This window comes from Falco peregrinus, chromosome 3, assembly GCF_023634155.1.
Source record: "Falco peregrinus isolate bFalPer1 chromosome 3, bFalPer1.pri, whole genome shotgun sequence".
Taxonomy (NCBI): Eukaryota; Metazoa; Chordata; class Aves; order Falconiformes; family Falconidae; genus Falco; species Falco peregrinus.
Genome location: NC_073723.1, coordinates 122,200,877 through 122,224,667, shown reverse-complemented (window position 1 = coordinate 122,224,667; position 23,791 = coordinate 122,200,877). Strand labels below are relative to the sequence as shown.

Sequence of the window (23,791 nt, the reverse complement as noted above, 5' to 3'; positions counted from 1 at the left end):
TTTAGGATTTTGTAGCATCATTAACACATGTGCCCAGCATTATGTACAGCAGGGAGATGTTACAAGTACCCTGTTGCATTGCTGAAGCGCCTGGTATTAGACACGCTGAACAGCTGGGTGTGAATCTCACACTAAAGCTCTGCCACAAAATCCACCCATGCTGGATTTATTGTGTAAAGTAAATCTTTACACAGTAAAGTGTAAAGTACGCTGTCAGGCTGAGAAGGTGACCTGTCTGTCTTACTCAGGTTTGTCTTGGAGCAGCAACCATTTTTTCTTACCTTCTAACCTGGAAATTCTTGAGTAGTGGTAGCTAAAATGAAAAAAGCTGCAGAAAATGAATCTGTCCCATAATGGTACTGCCTATTTTGACTTAAGTAGTTACAGACACATAGCTAATCGGTGGGTTATAAACTGTTTATATTCAGTCAATGCAGATCAGATACCAACTGCTAGGGTGTTTCGGCACTCAACAGGAAAATAGTCGCAACTGCTCCATTTTATGCAAGTAATTAGTCTGTGTTTGCCATTAGGCCACTAGGAAGTTGCTGCAATACTCTTTATCTGGGCAAAATTTGGGCATCTCTCTGGGTTATTTTAATCTTAGTTCTAATTATCAAACAAGCATAGTCTAGATGGGGCTTTTTTTCCTAGTTAGTGGATGCTCATCAGCTCTGCAAAAGCCTTAGGTGTTTAAAAGAAGAAGAGGCACAAAGACTTTGAAGTTTGCAGGCAGCTGGGCTTAAAAGAGCTGCAAGTCTGGCTCAGCTCATTTGAGCACATGGTGAGGCTCATTACCGATCATTATTCTCAGTGAGGGCAAGTGTCATCACAGCCAGACTTATAAAAACATGCAGATTTTTTCTTTACTTCAGGAGATACTGCACCTGCTTTTATACTTATTAAAGACATGCATACATGAGAAAATAAAAGCCATTCCAGTGCCTTTGAAATCATATATTCCCATTACTACATCTCACACACTGGCCAGACACCCACAAACATTCCTTTCAGAAACATTAGCAAATCCATCTCTAAGTGTGCTCATAACAAAACTTTTGCTTTTAATGTCAGCCTTCACCCTCAAATCTCTTTAAGCACAAGCCATACCTGCTCTCTGCAGGAACAGCCAGCCCCCTCTTGCCAATGACAAAAACTTAGTGACCACCAGCTTAAAATAGCCTCAAGAACCTCATGGCTGAAAACAAAAGGCTGCAAACAGCAACTTTATCAATTACTAGTGACTTGTGAGGCCACCACTTCAGAATCACCAGTACAGCACCCACAGATATCCACAAAGTGGGGTCTTTTTAGGGATGGGGGTGAGAAACAGCTGAACTCAATAGCTCTGGTGCAGCCCCATGCAAACCCTGCCATTCAGCGCCTGGGACCAGCACAGATCCAGGAAAGGAGAGGCACCCTTGGCATGACACTGGGCCCAAGGCTGCTGGGGACGGGCCAGCTGTACGTGCTCCCCCGAACCCCGGTCCTAGGCGGTATGTGCATGCATCCATACCTGTCTCCAGCTCTGAGCTGGCTCTGCATGGGACACAGGTCAGCACCAAGTGAATGAGGCTTCTAAGAAACCCAAGCTTGAGAATCATAGTGCAGACACATCCAAACCGACTCTACCTTCAGTCTAGGAGCACTGTGTTTTTCATGTATGCAGATTATTCCAGCATCCACTTCTCTACAAAGAACAGAAACACTTCTACCTGTAACACACCACCTCAGAGGGAATCAACATTTCCCAACTTGTCTTACAAAAGGCAAGATTATTATTTTTTTTTTTTGAGTAACATCTTTCTCAAATGACAGAAAGCAATTTCGTAACACTTGTTAAAGACAGCAGTATCTTCCAGACAGTTTAAACACACAAGTGATTTTTTTTCTTGAGTCTAGGAAGCCCTTCCCTCTGCATTCAAATTTTTTTAAAATGCTACTATTGTTGGGAAGAAAAGAGTATTATCACAGGGCTGACAGTCTTAAAATCATGAAAAAGCTACCATGACGGCAGAATCTTAACTGACAGAATTATCTCTGCCATAAAACACACAAAAGTTTCCCCTCTGCTCTAAGAGTAACTGTGAGCAGTAAACTACCAACAACTCTAAACTCATTTCTTCCATCTCATAAACATCTCCAAGTCCTTCCAATTTAACACTCCCATATGGATCACAGAGGCCTTCTGACTTTATACATAACTCTAAACATCTAAATTGTCCCTCACCCCTTCAGTCCTGCACTCAGCCATTACAGAGAAAAGCCTCTCAAAACTGCTCCAGCCTAGACATAAAAGATGCTTTTCCTAAAACAAACATCAACCAGAAGTTTCTCACATTGCCATTTCTAGCTGTTAGGGTCCAAAGCCCAATGAGATGGATGAAGTAACTTTTATTTCTCAGTGGTGTAACACTATACACTGCAGCGCATTATAATTGTTTTGTTTTGCTTTCAAGAATGAAAGTTTTAAAACTATTCAAATGGAGATCCTGATGCCAAGTTTTGGGATGCTTTAGGTATCCTGGGGTATGTTATTTCCTAGTTCAAATTTGTAAGGCCCTGATCAGATATTCAGGCAGTTGCAGCTTCAGTGCTGCTGAGAAAAAGGGAGTGGGTAGGGGGGAAGCTGTTGCAAACACTTTTACTGTTTCCTAGAAATCTGGCAGCAGTTACATGTGGTGCTTCTGTGAAATCAAGATGCTGACCTCCTGCTCCACTGAACTTCAGCGCAATACTTAAGACTGAGCACTAGCTTTAGCAGCACTAAGGTGATGCAAAAAGGCCAACCACAATCCTCTTTTTATAGTAATCAGTTACAAAGCACCTCTTCTGACTGGAACTGGAACTGCTTGTGTTCTAGTACCTCTTCCCCGCTACGTCCTGACAAGCTTCCTACTTTACATTTGCCACCAAGAGTTCACGTCATTCATTCACTACCACACATTCAGCATCACATGATAGTTCATAAACTCCTGGACTGTTAGAAATATCCTTGTACCCTAGCTCTTGGCTTTCTTCCATTTAATCACAGTTTCACTTGTTTGCCAACAACATGTTGTTACCTAAAAATCTTGCATTGTTATGCAATCTGCATATAAAATTTACAGCAGCCAAGAAGTCCAAAGCCCACATTTCCACCTTATAATCTTGATTCTTTACATACATCCGTATGATCCATTAAAAATACCATCCAACTGGGTAACAGTTGCTGAAATCCCGTTTTAGAGCTTGACCTGATGCTGGCCTCAAAGCTTAAAAGCTAAGCAGTGGTTGCATAAGAGCTGTTAAATACGCTGAAAAGTCACGTACCAAACCACAAGGCTGTTTGGCAGCGCACTATATTCATGTAAACCCAACATTTTATGGTTTTGATTTGGTACAAGCTATCCCACAGTGGAAGAGATCTGCAGTGAGCATACAAGTTGCAAACAGAACACAGTAAAAGTGTGCAGGCTCCATTAAAAATCACCACTACTCTGAACTTAGCAGTTTTTAAAGTGTAGAAGGTTTCCTCTCCCAGTGGCTCAAGGAAAGCAAAGCATGGTTATAAAAATGTTCTTCTGAAAGTACATTCTTCTTTTGTCCTCAATGCTTAGGCAAGAACTTTATGGCATATGCAGCAAAAGTTCAACGTACAATGTGTTCTTCACACTCTTTGATAAGCTGTTTTGGCGAGCTGTCATCTCAACATACAACAATTTTGGCTATGACAGTTGGAAAGAATTTGGAAACTGATACGCAAACGTTTGGGAGAAAGATCTTGCATGAAGACAAGTGCCACCATCTTTGCTTGCCATCTGGAAAACTGCATATTCATAGTGTAAGCCTCACAGCAGATAAGGGATGTTTTCCCCTAGAGAACCTAAAAAGCATAAATTCTTAACAGACTCTTGCAAAAGGGAAAAAAAAATAATCTCATTTGCAGGAGGCACTACAGTAAATCAAGCTAAACAGCAACAAGATACAACCTTCCTGGCAGGAAAATACATCCTCCATCTTCCTAGCATTTAGTAAGTATATTTTAAAGGTATCTCTCTCTACTGTCAATTACCAAGAAACCCCAAACATGTAGCAACATTTATGTCTGCAAGTGTTCCATTTCAGATTTGCTCTTGTTTGTTTATCCTCAACAAAGATAGAGTCCATAGCAACTGTTATACAAGAATTATCACATTTAATCTACAGAAAATAGGGTTTCCAAGAAAATTCTGTTTCAACTCACTGATATACAATTACCTCTCCACAGAAAGTACAACGTGCTAGTATTTAATTTTCACAATCAGACTCAAGAGCAGTTTTGGTACAGAAAATGGTCACAAATACACAGACAACTGAAGTATCTCACCTAATGTCGCAGCTGCTGCAAGTCCAGCTGCATACGGATCTGTTCCTGGTGGAGCAGCACTGATGATGTACGGATTGGGGACAAAGGCAGCAGGAGCTAAACCTGCTGAAAACATACCTGTCAGTAAAAACAAACTTAACTAGAACTCAAGCCCTACCAAAACCCCTCTGGCTACCCAGCTGATGAACACAAAAACTCAGGTTGCTTTAGTATTTTCAAGCTTTTTACAGGTTGTTTTCTATAACGAGTAAGCAACCACTGTGTTTCCCAGAGCCTTAACAGAACAACATACAGAAGATATAGTTTACATAAAAAAAAACTAATTCCAAGGACGCAATGCCCCACAAGGAAAGCTGAAGTGGCAAAATACCCTATATACAACATCCATACTTGCTCAGGTATCTCCGCAGCATGGACACACTCTCACTGTTTAGGTGACTAAACGTCAGCTAGATATTAATGTTATGTAATTGCTTGTTACTACTCTGTTATTTTCTGTAGCAAGTTGATCAAGAACCAATCTACTCTACTTTCTGAATTCCATGCCCACTACACAATAACAGTACTTCAATTAATTGGTTTGGAAGGAGCTCAGGAGTGTACAGGCAACATTGGAGGGAACTATCACTGCCGTGTAGGCATCACCTCCCTCTGCAAGGAAACAGTTTAATCATTAGAGAGATTACAGGTGGGCGGGAGAGGGGCGTGGAGGGGAGGTGAAGGTGGAGTAAGTTAAAAAGCTAAATAATTCTAATTCAGGTCTCTCCCTGAACTCCAGTAAGTACACACGGCACAGAGGTGGGAGAGTCCCAACAAATTTGTATTGGGCTTTCAGGTAGGCAGAACTACCACTTAAATTGCTTATTGTGCTAAAAATATTTAACCCTAAGACAGTTTAACTCTAATCATACATGAGTAGCCCTTCTACAGTTCTGTTTTTCTATGCACAGGAAGTGCTTTCTTCCCACTTAATCTATACTCTTAATAATATTAATCATGTGTTTGCATAAAATGTATCTTTTACTTCAAGTCAGATCCCAGGCAGCTGAGCCACAGGAAGCACATTCAGATGTATACTGAATTGTGCATTTTTCCCCTCACTTCACACGTCACTCAGAACAAGTACTTCAAAATGCTCTCATTACTGAACAGCACTCTCAGCAAGGGTAAGAGTATCACTCCTGCCAGACATTAATGCTCTAGAGCTTTCAAAGTGTGCAAGAGATACCTCCAGAATTTTTCAAGTAAATCTTCAAGCAATATACTGCTGTTTGTGTGTTGATTACCAGTTGCAAAAGCATATTTAGGATTCTCTAAAACGTACCCATCTTTTTTCACTGGTATTTTTTCCAATATACTCTGAGGATTAGCAAAAGTCTAGTAAAATGTAATGTATTAAAGGCAAGACTTACCTATGTGAGGCTGATGGGCAGCTGCCAACGCATACTGCTGCTGCTGTGCTGCTGTTAGCTGTTGAACAGCAAGCGCATTTGGTCTTTGGAACAACTGAAAGGACAAAAAAGCACAAACATGGTCCTTTACTCATGCACAAAAAGCATTCTCTTACTTCCTTTTAAAGCAATTCCTTTACACTAGATTTATTTTCAAAACTACAGACACTCCTCTTTAAAGGGAAATATTTCAAGAGGAATTCAAAAAAACAAACTCCTTTGAAATCAATTGCCTGTGATAATCCACCCGAAAGAAAAAAAGAAATTTATTTCTGAAGTACAGCTAAACCAAAGCCAGGGTTTTCTCTGTGCAATGCCTGAAAGGTGTTTTTTCCCCAGCTCCTCCTCAAACACACAACCCCTGCCTGCAGCCTGTGGATCACCAGTAGCCACCACAAGCACCTCCAGATCTTGAACAACAGTGACTACAGGGAAATCACAGTTACACCAGCAGACAATCCATGTGACCGTCCCAGATGGTCTGAAGTGGCAAGCAGGATGGCAGGGTGGCTGCAGAGTCAGGTGCAGGAGTGAAGATGGCAAGATGCAATGGCTTCAGAGCCATCTAAAGAACCATCAGATGGGATGCCAGCCTCAGGAGCTCACAAACCCCCAGATCAAATGCTTCCTTTACCTGCCAGCCTTCTATCTCCAGCATCTCCCACATGAATCCAGGCAAGGAGCATAAGCTGTTCTCTCACTAGAGACAGAAACCAGACCTGGTGACTATTTGGTTAAGCCATCCCAAGCATGCACAAGTTTGCCAGCTTACACCTCACTACAGGCTCAGGGAGCAATGGGCAATATTACTGAGAACAGTCATCCTCAATAATTTTAAAAAAAAAAAAAAAAGCGCAGCACACAATTGCATTAGTTTTTTAGTATTAGTATTTTTGCTTAGGGGTTTGGTTGGGGTTTTTTTCCCATTCATCTAGGTCCTTACTAAAAATCTACTTCCCCAGCTTTCTCTGCCTCTACCCAAATGAAACACTCCCTCAATCAATCCATCAGCAGACCATCACTCAGCTCCAATTAAAACATTTAAAAATATGCAAGCTGAACAGCCACTCTGAAACTATCCAGAAGCAATGTTCACCCCCAATTACTTCCAAAAGTGATCATTTCTGAGGTGTGGATGACTTCACAAACCGCTGTGATAAATGTTTTCTCTCTCTCTCCACTCACTTGGAGAAAAGTAGGCCTAAACACACAATTTTCATGCCTATTATCTCTGCCCTCCTTTCAGACAAGACAAGTGAGCCACTTCAGCTGTCAGAAGTGGCAATAATAATTCTGCCTAAATTTTTGGCAGAAATATACAACCATCAAGAAGAAGCACGGAATCATTTAGAAAATTAGAGGGGGGTTTTAACAGGCAAAAACTGGAGTTGGTCCTCCTGAAAGCAGGATGAGCAACTGTGCTGTTTTTAGGCAGAAAATCCTAAGAGATGTGCAATAGTCTACCTCTATTTTCTTCTCTTTTTACAAGTTCAGAAGGAGGGGGGGAAAAAAAAAAAGGGGGGGGGGGGGATCGGTACCCAGTGGAAACTCAGTACTTAGGGGATTCAGAATTGATCTTCTGCATGCCAAAAACCTAGTCGCAACTGTTTTCCCCAAAGACTGCTCATCCCTTAAGATGCTGGGGCCCCTCCAGGTATCCAAGGAGTATTGTAACGCTGCTTAGGGAGAAACAGATCAAATTCAGTTAACTTTATAACCTCCCTGGGCCTAACATCAGGAGGGCCATAAAACACTCCTAGCAGTCTTTAGACACAACCACCTTTCTTCCCCCCCACCTCCTTTTTTCAAACATGTCATTCAACAATAACTTCACGCTTACACAAAGTTGAGTAATTCTAAGGGGTGTAATCTCTGTTAGCATAGCATCTGTCATTAGTAGCTGGATCAAATGATCTACTGACATCTTTTAATTTATAAAAAGAAGGACATCATGGACAACATGACCTACAGAAAACGGACCGAGGGATACTGGCTCTGTAGGAGCCTCCAGCAACATCTCATTCACTGATCAGCATGAGCAGCTATGGAAAAAAAATATATCCTCTTAACTGCTTCACTCCTGGGTGTACATACATGCAGAACAGCCATCCGTGGTTTTGTGATCTATTTTTGTATGAGTTCAGCAATCCAATATTTTAGCTTTCTTCAGTTGCAAACACTTCACCAAAACCTTCAATCCTCATATACTTTTGCTTCCCTGGGATCTGTTTTTACAGTCTGTTACTATGCATTCCACCAAGGTAAACAGCAGAGAAAGTGGCTAGATTATTAGTTGCCTGTCTAAAGGGCAAAAAAGCACTTATCTTCTCTGAAAACACCTTTTCTTGTGCTCAGTTTACTTGTGTGATGACTTCCACACCTCCCAAATGCATCTCACTGATCCATTTTTAAGTGGAAGTACTGGCAAAAAAAAACCCCAACCAAGCAAAGAAAGAAGAATCCACAACTACTCAAAGTATAAGTATTTCACCGACTGCTGCTGGTTGGTTTTTTTTTTTTGTTGTTGTCTCTCTCCCCTTCTTGTGAGCACAGCTGACGGCTGCTAAATTTGACTTCCAGACATACAAGTCCTCACACCGGCTTTGTGCATTTGTCTTTTGCTCAAATCAAGCCACAGCATTCAAAATGCTCTGCAAATGGCTGCTGTCAGCAGCTGTTACAAGTTTACCTAAAGATTCAAAGAGGAAGATTGAAAAGATGCCCCTTTACCTGAAGTTACTGGTATTGCAGTAGGGAGGAATAAGGAGCAGAGTGGCTGGGTCCTTTCATCTGCTCAAGAAAACCACTAAGAGTAAGTCTGCATCCTCAAGTCAAAGAAACCTAAAGATTCAGCTCCAAGTTCGAGACACTTACTTCCTCGGACAATACTCCTGAGCTTCTTTAAACCTACACACAAACATTCTGCATTCACACTGTGTTGCAAGGAGAAGGAAGGGCTGGATTCCTTCCGCCTGCAGCATGTCTCCTTTCAAATCTTTATGGAGCTTCCCTTCCAAAGAAGGGTCAGATAAACGTTGGTATCTAAGCCACACACTCAGGCAGCAACTGAAATCAGCGACCTCTCCCTCTGCCTGCTTTAAATCACAGTTTCAGCCAGCCTGCAAACCCAGACTCTAGACTCTCCCAGAAGAAACTCAGTGTGAGCAGCTAAAACCTTTTTGCAGCTACAGATTTCATACTGCCTGTAGCATATACAAGGAAGCAGAGCCAACAGAAACGATCACAATTTCAGGCTTTACTTAGCCAGATAAGCCCCTACACCACATGAGCTCTGCTCATCATCAACTCTATGTATTTAGGAAGAGTTATTAAAGCCTTAATGCACTGTCTCCATCTGCTGACAAGCAGAAGACCTATATTCCAAAAAAACTACCTATCAGTATTAAATTGTGGTCTCCAGTAAGTGGAAAAAAGAAATCTCTAACATGAACATTAACTAGGATTTACAAAGTGAGGCTGAAGTTATAAAAAAAGTACACACGGTGCATTTTAGCCTATTAGAAATGACATTCAGAGTGAAAACCTACAAACTACTGACACAGTTTCAGAGGAGTTCAGTAGGATCACTCGACATTTCAAAAAGCAAGGCTATGTTCCCCTCACACATGTATACAAAATGAAGCATCATTTAAAACACGTGGGGGAGTTCATTGAGGGAATTCCAAGAAACCACAACATCGCAGACTGTATTATACAGTTATGGGAACACTGTAAGATTAGATTTCTGTAAACCAGTTTCTTCTGCAATATAAGCATCTGCCCTCTCTAATCCGATTACACGTGGTTAAGACCTTCCCTTCCTAATATTGCTTTTAGCTGTACTTGCTTGTAATCCCTTCAAAGTATTGACGCTTCCCAACAGACCGAGAAAGACACTTTTACAGATGAGGTCCTTTTGTTCAGGACATATTTCCATCTGACAAAAGATGGAAAAAACTACACTGCCGAAAGACAGATTCCTTTCATATAGGCTATAACTGCAAATACCAAGAAACACTGGCTGCTGAGTATCATATATTAAGAAAATGGGCACAACTCCGAGCCAAGACACACTGCAGCTACACAAATGTGCACCGAGAGGTCACATTTGGTGGAAGAAGGAATCCTTACCTTTACTACAGCACTTCTGCTTACAAAAGCCTGTTGCTTGCATTTACTGTAGGTCTTAGTTGCTATTGCAACAAAGCTGAAATAACAGTCCTCATTACATAGCCTGGCTTGCTTATTCTCAGCGTGACCTGGGTGGGAGCTAAGTGGGCCATAGCGATGGGGTGGGCAGGCAGCTGTGCTCACAGCACCAGAACCTCCTGCTCCCCACCAAAATTCACAGTTCAAAGAGAGTAGAGAGAACTTCAGCTTCACAGGCAACCCAGCAGAAAGTTTTAAGCATGATTACATGGAGGTGACATCAGCTCTACGTGGATATTACCCATCTACTCTACACAACGAAGAAAAAAACCCACCATGTAGAAGAATAAAAGCCACCTATCTAAAGGGCCAGCCAGAGCACCGTAGTGCAAGCACTTCTGAACCAGAACGCCTTCCAGCTCAGCCTTCGAGAGTTGTTTTTTCCACCGACTAGGCACAAAGACTGCCACATTTTAAATCCTATTTTTTAAAGACCCGAAGAAACAAATAAAAACTACTTCAACTTGTAAATGAGCCTGAATTTAAACAGAAAACACTGACAAACTGCAAGTTACAGGCTTCACATTCCTGCAGTTATTTTCCCATATCTAACAGTTCTTCAAAAAGCATTTCACTCATTTAGCTCTAACATACTGTTTTAAAAAAATACACAAGTTTCATTGGAAAGTAATTTTTGCATTCAAGGTCCTACATCAGAGTAGGACAAAGACTTGAAACTAGCTTTTAAGTTTTTCTTTTTGAACTAAACAGCTATTTACTTTAATCATTAAAAAATTTTCCAGCATTAACCTCCCAAACATGCTTTGTAATAGAACAACTGATTAAGCTGTAACATAGATATTTACATTGCTTTTAAGACTATGGTAACTTTCTGAAGGTGGGCCTTTCACACAAACGTGGCAGCAGTCTCTCCTCAGTACAGTGCCAGCAGGCTATTTTGTTAAAAAAGATCAGGTATTCTAGGAAACCCAGGGCTAGTTATATACCTCACAATCTCCTGCAACAAAAGATTTTTATTCTTCTTTGAGGGACATCACACTTACAAAAGGAAACCAATAAAAGTTTACAATCATTACCCAAACTAGCAGGAACAGGAGCGGATTATGAGTCGATTGCGGGATCTAGGCCCAGCATTCAAGAGAAGCCAACAGCAAAAAGCAAGGACTTCAGTTACTTGTCCAGGATGAGAAGCTTGGGTGTTTGCGTGGGAGAAAAGGTCAAACAAACTTGCTGGGCTGAGATAAAAGTTTTGTAGTACTGGACTCTGACCTTCGGTTTTAAACCATGTTCAAGTATGAGCAAGACAGTTTAAACTCATTATTCCTTCAGTAGGCTCCAGCTCGGTACTGCGGAAATTCCAAAGCAGGGCTGCAACAGCGAGGCTGAACAGTTGTTTGACCTTTAAGTCACTTTAAGGGCTGAAGGGTGGGGAGTTTTCTTGTTTAGATGGTTTTACTAATTTAAAACTCTTGTCCAGTGCAAACTTACCCAAGACAAAAGTAATTAATACACAGAAAAGTGCTGCTGATAACGGCTTTTTATTACAGGTCCTCACGACTGCTGTATAGATGGCCACGTTCAGTAGATGTCCTGCCTCGAGCTCCCTAGGAGGACACATGTGGCACTACGGATAGCACAGGGATGAAGAAACCATTCCAAGTCTTCTCCGTCCCTCTCCCCAAGACAAGAGCCTGAGCTCATGCAAACCCCATGACAACTCTATGGGAGAGACTGTAGTGGTAGGGTAGGACCAACGGCCAACACTTTACCTGCTGTTGGGAATTGTAATCGAAGAGCCCCACAGTGGCTGCAGCCGAGTCCACAGGTACTTGAGTTCCAGAATAATCAAACTGAAGAGGCTCCATGCCAACATGCTCCATGGGATCCAGAGGGACACTCTGGGACTCAATATTGGAGAAATCCTCCACTGGCTTGGCACCATTAGTACTTGCCAGCTGGGCTAAGCCCTCTGATCCATTCTGGTTTGGACCCAGAAGATCGACTTCACTAGCAGAGTTCTGGCAATTACCAGGTGTACGGCTACGCAGAAAGAAAAGACACTCATCACTAAGCACATCCATTTAATGCTATGTCACACAGCATTGATTAACAGCAACAGACACTAGTACTCACCAGAACTGCTTGTAGATGTTGTGATAAAGAGGGAAAAAAAGAAAAAGATCGTCTGAAACAGTTCCCTAAATGGATTCTACAGAACAATTAATGTATTTAAAAAACAAAAAAACCACCCATAAAACCCCCAGTCCCCCTGCCTCCAAGACCTGTTACAGTACAAGTGTAAAAAAATTCAGTCTCTTTCTCCTCAATTGAGACAGTCAGTCATAATGAGACAGGATTTCAGAAATGCCAAAATTATTTTTTCATAAAGCTATTTGGTGATTATTAATCACGTGATCCTCTGGCACGGTATCACACTTCAAACTTTCCTAAAGTAGCTGCCATGGTTTCCTAATTACCCAACATAAGCATTGGACTCGAGTGGGAAACGGCTGATCTCCATGCAAGGGCTAGCAGTATGCACCTCAGCACATCTTGTTTGCATTTACAGTTTTCCTATGTGTCAACACAAGGCACAGCAAGTAGGTAAGCTTGCAAGAAATACAAATGCATCGATTACATCAATAGCCGCAATTTCAGAAGGCTTCAATCTCTTGAGAGCTACAAGGAACAAGTCAAAACCCCAACTATAATTTAGACTAGTACACAAGCAGAGCCAACATCTTCAGTTAGGTATTTCCATAGGAACCCCACAGAGAGTAATCAGAAACAGGTGTGAAAATGAAACAAGATTACAATATACAGAACTAGGTTTGCACAGAGGAGAGCCAGCAGATGTTATCCTCCACCTTCTCACAGTGATTCCCTGTGTATAATATAATGTCCTTATGACACTTTTCAATGAGTTAAAGGCTTTTTCACTACAGCACAGAAACTAGCTTTCAAAAAGCGTTGTGTGTGTACTGATTTTGGCTGGGAAACAGTTAATTTTGTTCACAGTAGCCAGTATGGGGCTAGGTTTTGGATCTGTGCTGGAAACAGTGTGGATAATTCAGGGATGTTTTCATTATTGCTGACCAGTGCTTACACAGAATCAAGGCCTCTTCTGCCTTTCACCCCACTCCACCCCACTAGCAAGCAGGCTGGGAGGGCACAAGAAATCATGAGGGGGCACAGCAGGGACAGCTGACCCAAGAGATATTCCAGACTTTACCATGTCATGCTCAGCATATAAAGCTGGGGGAAGAAGAAGGAAGGGGGACACACACGTTCTGAGTGATGGCGTTTTGTCTTCCCAAGTCACTATTACGCATGATGGAGCCCTGCTCTTCTGGAAATGGCAGAACACCTGCCTGCTGATGGGAAGCGGCAAATGCCTTGTTTTGCTTTGCTTGCATGTGCAGCTTTTCCTTTACCTATTAAACTGTCTTTATCACAACCCAAGAGTTTTCTCACTTTTACTCCTCCAGTTCTCTCCCCCATCCCATCAGGAGGGGTGAGTGAGCGGCTGTGTGGGGCTTAGTTGTCTGCTGGGGTTAAACTACAACAGTATGACACTGATTAATTATTAACTAATGGTGCACATACCTGAAGTCTTTGACATCTGCGTCGATTCCATTCTGCACAGGCAAACCATTTGTTTTATCCATCACATCCCCCTCCTCCTTCAGATCTCCTAATTTATCGCCATCAAATGTGCCCTTATTTTTCTTATCCCCTTTGTCATTCTCATCATTCTCTGCATCCCTTGGCCCCTAGGCAAAAGAGACATTATTTTAATAAGCTTAGTTTTCAGATCAATTTTACTTTCATTCTGAGATGGTAACAAATCAAAGAAACACGTCACAATAAAGTCAGTCACTTGTAAACATTAGTTCTTACAAATAAAAATGTAAAAAAGCAAAACAGTCAATCATAATCAAAGAAATAAGGGAACTGTCAATCTTCCAACACAGGTTTTTCTATCTATTCAGTTTCTTCCATTCAGTAACTCAGCGTCTGCTTCCATAAGCTCTAAAAATCCCACCCCAAAGTAATTTCAGAGAATACTTATTCAAATACTCTTTCTAGATGGGACTTAGGCGTTTCAAAAATAACTCAGGAACTTTCAGATATGACAGCAGGTACTGAAGGGGTACAAGCTGAATAAGCACCTCTCTGAAATGCAGTCTAATGTCAAAGGCGCAGCAACTGACTGGACAAGTGCATGTATTTGAGCAGAACAGGATCCACCTTGGTTTTGGTTGGCATTAGTATGATTTTCACAGTGAATTCCAAGGTACAGCTCATTTAAGAGCACTCACTAGCTCAGTCACTGGTTCACGTAATCCTAAAGCACGTTTGGTTTTTTGTTGGGTTTTTTTGTTGTTGGGTAGGGGGTGGAAGGAAGGGAAAAAATGAAAAAAGGATTTCTCTTCTGTTGAACATTCTATGAGTGGCATTACATCTGCAGCATTTCTGCCCTTAATGTCTGCATTTTGTTCCACTTGGGAGAAGAATAAAGGGTGATTATGCCAGGGGCAGAGTTTTGAACAATAAAAGGAGAGGAAAAACAACATAATTTATGATAAAAAAACAGCAAAGGGCATATAAACATATTTATCAGACAGCTTTGGTGCTGTCACACAGACAGCCATTCAAACACTGTCTTCCACTTCATTTGAGGGAAAAGTATTCTGTATGTAACAGGGCATTTGAACCCTATATGAACTAAATAATTTTTCCATTCTAATTGGAGGGAGGGATTTTTTTGCCTCCCTTTATTTTAGGAAAAAAAAAAAAGATTGTTTTAAAAGCAATCATCTTCTGATGCTTTTTCTTAAAGTAAATAAAATCATGCTTTCTAAATATTAAAGAGCAGGCTTGGAAATGCCAATTATAAATACAAATTTGGAGCCCAATTCTCACCACTACAATGTGATATTCACCAGTGAGACCCTCCGTTTCAGAACTGGCACCCTGACTGTCAATGTTGTGGAGCCAACACCTCTCTCAACCACCAATTCAGGTGATAAATTGGTTTTTCCACTGAATGTTCATTTCTCAAAAATCATCTTTCTTAGGCTCAGGGTTCAACAAGGTTATCAGGTACCCACTAATAAGGGACAAAAATAAGAGGATGGATGAAAGAAACCACAAATCAGCTCCCTGAAGAAACGAGCACAGCAGTCTAACAGTAACAAACCTACTCTGCTTTTATGCATTTTGACAATTCCTGATCCAGCACTTGGCCAATGAGGCAAAGCCAAGATGCAGCCCCTTTCTCCCCACTACAGGGATGGGGCTTGATTATGCCTTTCTCACGACATAGCCTTAGATTCAAGGCACCAGCAACTGTGCTCCCTTCCCCACCCCACAAAGCACAGCAACTAATGCCATTTCTCCATAGGAAATGATATGCCCTTGAAAGCATTCTCCAGCTGGAGTGGCTTTTGTAACTACATTACATTTTTAGCATCATTACATGGAGCTTTTTATTCTTAGCCAGCAACAAAGCAGCCACACGCTCATTCAAAAACCACAGGTGTATTTGCATACTTTTCCAATGACAAGCTTAGATGGGGTGTTACTGCCAATGTGCTTATCTGAAGAACCAGGGAATGTCAGCAACCTTCATATCCTTTACACCCATCTCCCACACTGCACCCCCTAAGTCAAGAACAACAGTTAAACTGCTAGCCTACCCGTTTTAAGAGAGATAGCTAAACTAAGAGCAAACAAAAAAGACAGAAGAAACACCTGCCTTTAGGAATGGATTAACAAACCGAACAACCAAGCAGCAAATGGAGAAAGTAACATAATGGGAACTCAAATGTCAGAATCAGGCACACTTACAAATCCTCCTTTCCTTAGGCAGGAATCTCCAGGAGATGAGCTCAACACATACTCCACCATGCTAACTCCAAGTCCTCCACTCTCTGACCGTGGTGAAAGCACTGAGTTGACTTCACTATTCACATGAAACCCCTGACCAGGTCTTCTCTGAACCATAATTGGTTGGGAAACAGAGTGATCTGGAACAAAAACATGTGTAATTCTTGTAAGTAGATCCAACTATTCAAAGGAGGCAAGTCATTAAATACGTACTCTCTAGGGTCTTAATTGTACTAAGAAGTGCCAACTTTTTGACTCTGATGATATCCATTAGAAAAAGCAGGATGGCTTTCTCATTTTTTTAAATACTAGAACCTGTAAACCTACAAGTGATAACTACATTTAAAGTCTACAATCATAACATTTCAGAAATTTAAGTCTTTTAAGTAAAGGTTGCAATTAAAAACCCAAAGTTCTAGTTTTTAGCTTTAGTAAAACTCTTGCATTAGTACAGCAAAAAACCAGTCTTGGTTTGTCATTTAAAACACCATCCTGTTGTTACACCAGCTCGCATTTGTTTTCTTGGTCATATGAACTGCCATATTCATGTCATGATCAGTTTCTCTTAGCTGCTATTTCCTCAAGAAAAAGTTTATGAGAACTTCATTTCTTCTTCCTCATTCCCTGTCACCCTGCATCAGCCCCATCCTTTATATCATCCCTGCAGTGTGAAGGTTTGAGATCCAACCAGAGCAGACTGAGGATAGATGTCTCCAAATCTTTACGGGCTCTGCAAAAATTGCTGGCTGGGCAGGAGAAAGCAACCCTACATCCCCCAACGAGGGAAGGGAAGAAGTTCTCTGCTCCTGACTGCTCAGACTGGCAACAGTGAGTCAAAAATAATAGGCAGCAGATACAGTAGTTGCTAGGGGATAGTGGAAGGGACATGCAATGACAATGATGCTGTAGCTTCCTTGTAAAGCAGGCATAAGCTGTCAAGAGAAGTAATTCTATTCTATCATTGCTTCTGGCTCCACTTTCCTGCCTTCCGCCTCAAGCCAGCACAAGCATCTAAATGGCCACAAAGTGAAGTGGACTGGGGAGTCTTTTCAAGGATAAAGCTAATAAACAAAAGAGAAAAGCTAGTTTTAATCCAGATCCATTCCCAGGCAGGTTTCATTGCACTGCTGTATAACTGCTTGTACCACCAGGAGGGGAAGAAAGGAGTGGCCTGCATCAGACAGGACTGCTTCTTTTAGCAGTACTGGCTTTAAATGCTTTAAAACTACAACTTCAAGGCTGAGTAGTGAAGAACCAAAGCCATATGGAAGGACTGCCGTGCATACTGTGGACACAGACAGAAAGGAAAATGGATGGAGCAAAGGGCATCTTACAGAAAACCAGCCTTCATTAGTTCCACTGTTCATGGAACAAACTAGTCTTCTGGCCAAGGACACTTCCACACACCACCTCCAAGCCACGCTCCTTGGTCTGGGGCAGCGACCTTCAGCACGGTTCAGACCATGGCTGTTCTCCTCATTTTAGATGAGCAAAAGGGGAAACTATGATTTGCCTGACTCACAGACACCAGTGCAGGCCACAGCTCAGGAATAAAGGCTGTAAGGTGTGCAGGATTAATTCAGAATTAAAAAAAAAAAAAAAAAAACCAACAAAAAAAACCAAAAAAAAACCCCACAACAACACAAAAGGAAGCAATGAGAGGAAGGGCTTTGACTCATGAAGATTTGTGACCAGCCAGCGTAGGAGGTTACCTCCCCCAGATGTCTACCCTGCCTGTCTGGTAGATGCAACCAGCCCAACAACAGAGGCAGCAAAGGAGAACATCTCCTTTGCAGATGTTGCTGTTCAGAGCCTGGCTCAGCCCTTTAATCCACCCTCAACTTCAGTTTATATTAATAAAGCCAGGCACAAACTGTTGCTGAGGCCTGGAATGCAGGTGCTGCTACGGAGATCCACTGCGGACAGGCAGGTCAGACAGCTGGAGGCAGCAGCTCCCCAAAATCTCCCCAGTACCAGCCAGACTGCAAGATTCAGCTGATCAGATTTCCAGAAGCTTTATCTTCTTTATTGTGAAAATAGCTTTTCACAGCTATTTTGAAATTTAAACAAAAAATGCCCTTATCATTATCCCAATACCTTCACCCTAATAATGGATATTTTTGGCAGGAAAAAACCCCACACACAACAGTGAAGTCGCTATAATCACATCTCCCCTGCAGCTGTAGTTCTGCGCAGTTGTTTGGAAACTGCACAGGATACACAGCGGTGTTAAAGGAGCATATTCATTACATATAGGAAGCACACAAAATAAAAAGTAAAGGTTAGTATTTCAAATTCAGCATGTGTGTGATTTTTTTACTATTTAATCAAAACCAACCTGAATACTCTCCCCTTAAATTCAAAACAAGAGGGAGCCTCTGATCCAAGAATAAAATTCTTGGCAGATAAACTTCAACACTATTAATTCAAAACATCACTTTTTTTTCTTTTTTAAACTGAATGCTGTTGGGGTTTGGTTGGCCGGTTCAGTATTTAAAAAAATGTGAGGTTGTTAGGTTTTGGGGTGGTCTTTTTTTAGTAATCTTGGTCTCTAATATCTTTGTTCAACCTTACAAGTAATCCATCTCAAGGCAGAAAATATATCAAAGTTTAAAGTGAAATTTTAATGGCAATCTATAATTTTTAAGCAGATAAACACAAGGGTACACATGTTCACATTAGACAATCTTTTTATAACTATGGATATCTTTTAACTCTGTCACAAAGCAATGTGGGTTTTTCTATTAGTTTTCTATTATGTAAAACAGATGGGTTTTAATATCTTTTAAAAGATGCTGTGTCATCCAGACTGGCCAGCAATTTTGATCAGATGAGTTGCACATTTCTGTATTCAACCCCAACTACATTAAGTAAATAATTGAGCTACCTGATGTTCCCCAAGCACTGTCTCTCCACTGATCTCCCAGAAATATCCCTTTTGGTCCATCTTTGCTGGAATCATCAGATTCCCAAAACTTTTTACCCGGCAACAGCTGCTGCAATTAAAAAAAAAACAAACAAAAAACAAAAACAAAGCATGATTAAAATAAGTATAAAATGCAAACATAAACCATAAGCGTCTCCTTTCTAAACATGAATCAATCATTAAACACAAACAGATACATGCTTTATAATCAAAACATTTATATACTCCTAGGGTGAAAGCCATACAGCAACTGAGATAATGATTCAACCTCCACAATCCTCTTACATTCTTAAACGTTTTATGAACCCCACACATATAAGCACATACATACAATTCACATTCTCCAGCCTCTTAGCACAAGAACTACTTGGCAAGAAAAATATTAGTAGAAAAAACTGTTCTGATCAGAACATTATCATGTGTTCCACCCGAGCTGTGAGAATACCTCTAAAACTACCCAGAGTTTCCAGTGCAAATCCTTGCCTTCAAATACTGAAGGGACAGAACAGCTCAAGAGGTGCCAAGAGCTCTCATTTCTCACTTCTTTAATGACTGGTGAGGACTCTCCATACTATGAAGGTTATTTGTAAACCCTAATAAGAGTGAACAGATCTGGGCCACTGCACCAGCTGCGCGTGTATTGTTCTACCAGATAAAAAAAAGAAAAAGGTTATGCACTTACTGAGAACAAGACAGAAAGTCATCCTTGGCTTGAATGAATCCAAGGAAGATTGCTCTGAAGTTCAGAAGATGGCAGAAAGAACAATGTGCCCTATTCAGCAGATGTATTTTGAAAATACCAGCTTTACCAGGAAACACCTGCCGCGTGGCATCTACATATGGCAAGGGGAATTCCAAGCCCTGCTTAAGTGCCTTAGATGTCAAGCATACAATCTTCAAATTAAATCTTCCGGCTGAATGAGATGTATGCAATTCAGGCAAGAAACAACAGTACATTCATAGCAAATTAACAAAATAAATGAGCCTTGCCTGCTGAAATTGTTATAAAACTAAAGGAACTAAAGCTTAACAAGTACTTGCATCTGTTTGAAATTACTATAGAACAAACAAGAATCATCAGATTAGTCAATGCCTCCTGTATATTAGAAGTGCTGATAACGCTATACTCCATCAGCAGACGTGCAAATTTAAGGCTACAGCATAACAGAGTAAATAGGCTGCCAGATGAAGATGAAGCAAGCATAAATTATTTTAAGAGCTCCCAGCTTGCAGTGTACTCTGGTTTAAGACAAACAACCAGAAAAATTGTGCTAGCCATTTACTCTTTAATTTAAGGAAGATCTGTTTACTAGAAATGTATTGTGAAGCAGGTCTGTACATATGACATTAAACCTGAGGTTCAGATTTGGCTAACTGGACAGGTTACACAGAAGACAGGTATTATAATGAAAACCACACCAATTTTACCCCACATCTGAAAAAGCAGAATTCCTTCCAAATTCAAATAAACCCAAACAAACCAAAAAAACCCTCCAAAACCAACACAAACCCAAAACAAAACAAACAAAAGGAACACAACCCACCACAGATAAGAGAGCAATTACATTCAGCTATTTAACCTAGTTGCTGCTGAACAAAAGTAATCTTGCTTTTGCACCAAGATCAGTAGAGAGTAAGATCAATCCATGACTTAAACACGCAGTGGCCTACAAGGGAAGATAAATAAATAGATGCAATCCTTTTGGAAAAAAAGCTTGTAGAGACACAAGATGGAGGGCAGACACGTCATCTCAGCATCTCAGAGCGGACGCACTGCTGCTTCAGGGGCCCTCAGTCAAACCTCTAGCTGTACACGAGTGTGCAAGTTTTGCTTGCAGCAGCAGAAACATTCTCCCAGCCCCTCAGCCCACTGCTGCTGCTGACTGTAAGCCCTGAGTAAGAGCTGGCACGGGGCATTTTCCAGCAGAACTGAAACATTTATGCATACACCTGCGTATTGTCTATACAAGCACACAGGAATGTAAAGCAAAGCAACCACCTACAGAAGTTGAATCAACATCTCAAACTAACACATAACAGGTCAAATTTTAGGCTGACATGTGCCAGTAACACTCCTCTTGTGCCAGGCACAACAGGAGCTCCAGCACAGAGGTTGCCACTTTTGAACCAGCTGAGATCTACCTACCAGGTGGAAGACACCATACACAAACGTGTATGCTGCTTGCTGACACAGCGCTGAACAAAACTTGCTTACGGATGAATGCTGCTCAATTAAACTGCAGCTTTTCTTTTACCAAAAGTATAACTTACTTTCACACCTTAACATCCTGTTCCAACTGACCATAGCCTTCCTCCTACTAATTCAAGATCAAAAATCTTCAGAGTAGTTTTCAAACTAAGGGTGAGATGAGCTCAATCACCTTTTATGCCCACGCACAGTGCAGTATACTCCAAAGTCCTTCAAAGCTATGTGCACTTCAACCCTACCTGGGCGCATGGACTCCAGTACCTGGGCTGTCCCTAGGGCAAGTGAAAGAGCTGTACAAAGTGTCATGGACATGCAGGACTTGTACCCACCCACCCTGCTCCACAGTATTCACTACAGATGCAGAGTCTAGAATCACAGAGTGGTTTGGGTCGGAAGGGACCTTCAAAGATCATCTAACCCACTCCCCACCCCCTGTGATAAAGCATGGGCATCATCTTTTCAGCATCTTTCAGGTTACTCAAAGCCCGGCCCAACCTGACCTTGAACACTTCCAGTTAAGGGGCATCCACAAAAATGATCAGAGGACTGGAACGCCTCTCCTATGGAGAAAGGCTGAGAGAGCTAGGGTTGTTCAGCCTGGAGAAGGGAAGGCTCTGGGGAGATCTTATTGCAGCCTTTCAGTACTTAAAGGGGGGTTATAAGAGAAAGATGGGGACAAACCTTTTAGTAGGGCCTGTAGCAATAGGACAATGGGCCATGATTTTAAATTAAAAGAGGGAAAGTTCAGACTAGCTAGAAGGAAGAATTTTTTTATGATAAGGATGGTAGAACGGTGGCACAGGTTGCCCAGAGAGGCAGTAGATGCCCCATACCTGGAAACATTCAAGGCCAGGTTGGACGGGGCTGTGAGGAACCTGATCTAGTTGAAGATGTCCCTGCTTATGGCAGGGGGGTTGGGCGAGATGGCCTGTAAAGGTTCCTTCCAACCCAAACCATACTATGATTCTACGATGCACAACTTCTCTGGGCAACCTGTTCCAGTGTCTCACCACCCTCACTACAAAGAATTACCTCCTTGTGCCCAAGAAGCCTGTCCTTCCTCTCCCTGCAGTCAAATATTCGTTCAAAGCACTGGCTTTGAGTATCACAACTTTTCAGTACAGAAATACCAAACTTTTGTTTTCCCCAGTTCTTCAATATTTGGTGCACCATCCATACCTAAAAACACTGTACCTTGCACACGGTCTGTCCAAACAAGACCATTTAATTGCCTATTTTCTCTAAAATACCAAACTTTTGTTTTCCCCAGTTCTTCAATATTTGGTGCACCATCCATACCTAAAAACACTGTACCTTGCACACGGTCTGTCCAAACAAGACCATTTAATTGCCTATTTTCTCTACAAGGTACCCCATTCTAGTTTCAATCTTTTTCCGCAGCAAGTCATTTCCACACAAACCTCTCAGAGAGGTTAAAATTCTAAATAAGAAAGCATTTTAAACCAGGTGCTAAGCTTCCTCTGGGTTTTTATTGTCTTCTTCCTACTGAGAGGATAAGACTCAACTTGCTCTTTTAACTCTCAAACCACTGAGCAGGAAATACAGTGTTTTCTGCAGCTGCTCCTTCTCTGCAGCCAACAGAAGAAACATCATGAGGTATCAGCATGTCACTTGCTTTTTAGAAATGTGTCGGTGACTTTAGGATTTATCGGTGCACTGCAAACAGAGCATAGGACTGCTCATGATTCTCTCAACTGAGTGATAAAAAAACCAGGGCAACTTGCACCACACTCCCCTTTTATGTAATCAAAAAATAACTCAACACAACTGCAAGGAGCAACAACTCCCATCAGCAAAACTGATTTCAAAACACACACACTAACCTGTTCCTCCATCTGCACCATGGGGTGACATGAAGGAGGCGAAAGCCAAGGAGTGCTCTCTAGTATTTAAAAACAAAAACACACATCAGATGTGTTACAATTTTTTTTAAGCTTCTGCCACTCCCATATTTCTTAAAATGCAGTTTTTCCACTCCTGCTGCTGCCAACCTAGCAAAAATAACTACTCTCCTTCTCATTCCATTTCAGTGAATTTTGAAGAAGCAAGCAATACAGACCAATTAAACAAAATTTTAGCTACAACTAAACGATTCGCATTTCCTTGGACAAAACCTTACAGTGTCAAAGGACATAATCTTTTCTGCAGTCACACCGCAAACAAAGGATGAGAGAGGGCACAGGCTTGCAGAAAGGAGACAGGAAAGAATGAGCAGAACAGAGTATTTTCAAGGAAAGAGCAACTTCTAGTTTATGAGAAAATTAAACTCTTTTCATAAGCTCCTCAGTTTCCAAAACATTAATAAGTTTTCCTGGTATACACAAGAAAGCAATAGTGAATCTAAAGTAGAAATAAACTTCGTAAGCTTAAGGTAAAAGGCAAAATGGAACTTAAGCAAAATATCAAGTATAATGCAAACCTAAGAGGAAACCAGCACAGAAAAAGGGTAATGGGGAAGAGCCCAGCAACTGCCTGATAAGTAGTCACAGCAATTGGTAATCTCAGCATTTTCAAAGTAATGCTAAAATCTGAAGTAAACATGTAAAGGTTCAGTAGTTACTTCTCCTGAAGAAGTCTGCAGCAGGTAACTAAGTTCAACCTCCCTTCTTGGTTTTAATACCTTCAAGTACTCGCTTTCTCATGCAATATAAACAGTGGCAACAAAATGAGATTTTTCATTTCTACCATTTTAAAATTTACAACACATTTCCAAACCAGCAGCTCCAGCAGAACTTGCTGGAGTAAGGCCAGGCTTTGACAAGACTTTGTCTCCA

At 41.3% G+C, this 23,791-nt stretch overlaps 1 protein-coding gene and 1 non-coding gene across 14 annotated transcripts in view; both read right to left on the bottom strand.

Annotated features, from left to right (window-relative positions):
* The window catches only part of PUM1 (pumilio RNA binding family member 1), a 79,419-nt gene that overhangs the window by 27,923 nt on the left and 27,705 nt on the right, over positions 1–23,791 (bottom strand). For 4 of the 13 annotated variants that reach the window (XM_055798261.1, XM_055798252.1, XM_055798250.1 and 1 more), the window contains 6 exons: positions 18,749–18,857; positions 15,823–16,001; positions 13,576–13,742; positions 11,739–12,009; positions 5,761–5,854; positions 4,349–4,465 (listed from right to left, as the gene is read on the bottom strand). In XM_055798261.1, the coding sequence (XP_055654236.1) occupies positions 4,349–4,465; positions 5,761–5,854; positions 11,739–12,009; positions 13,576–13,742; positions 15,823–16,001; positions 18,749–18,857 (937 nt within the window). The remainder of the gene's footprint in view (positions 1–4,348; positions 4,466–5,760; positions 5,855–11,738; positions 12,010–13,575; positions 13,743–15,822; positions 16,002–18,748; positions 18,858–23,791) is intronic. The other 9 variants (XM_055798251.1, XM_055798257.1, XM_055798263.1 and 6 more) reach the window with 4 other exon arrangements.
* Positions 759–840, bottom strand: LOC114011552 (small nucleolar RNA SNORD103/SNORD85). Its single transcript, XR_003553487.1, has one exon. It is a non-coding gene; the product is annotated as a small nucleolar RNA SNORD103/SNORD85 (small nucleolar RNA).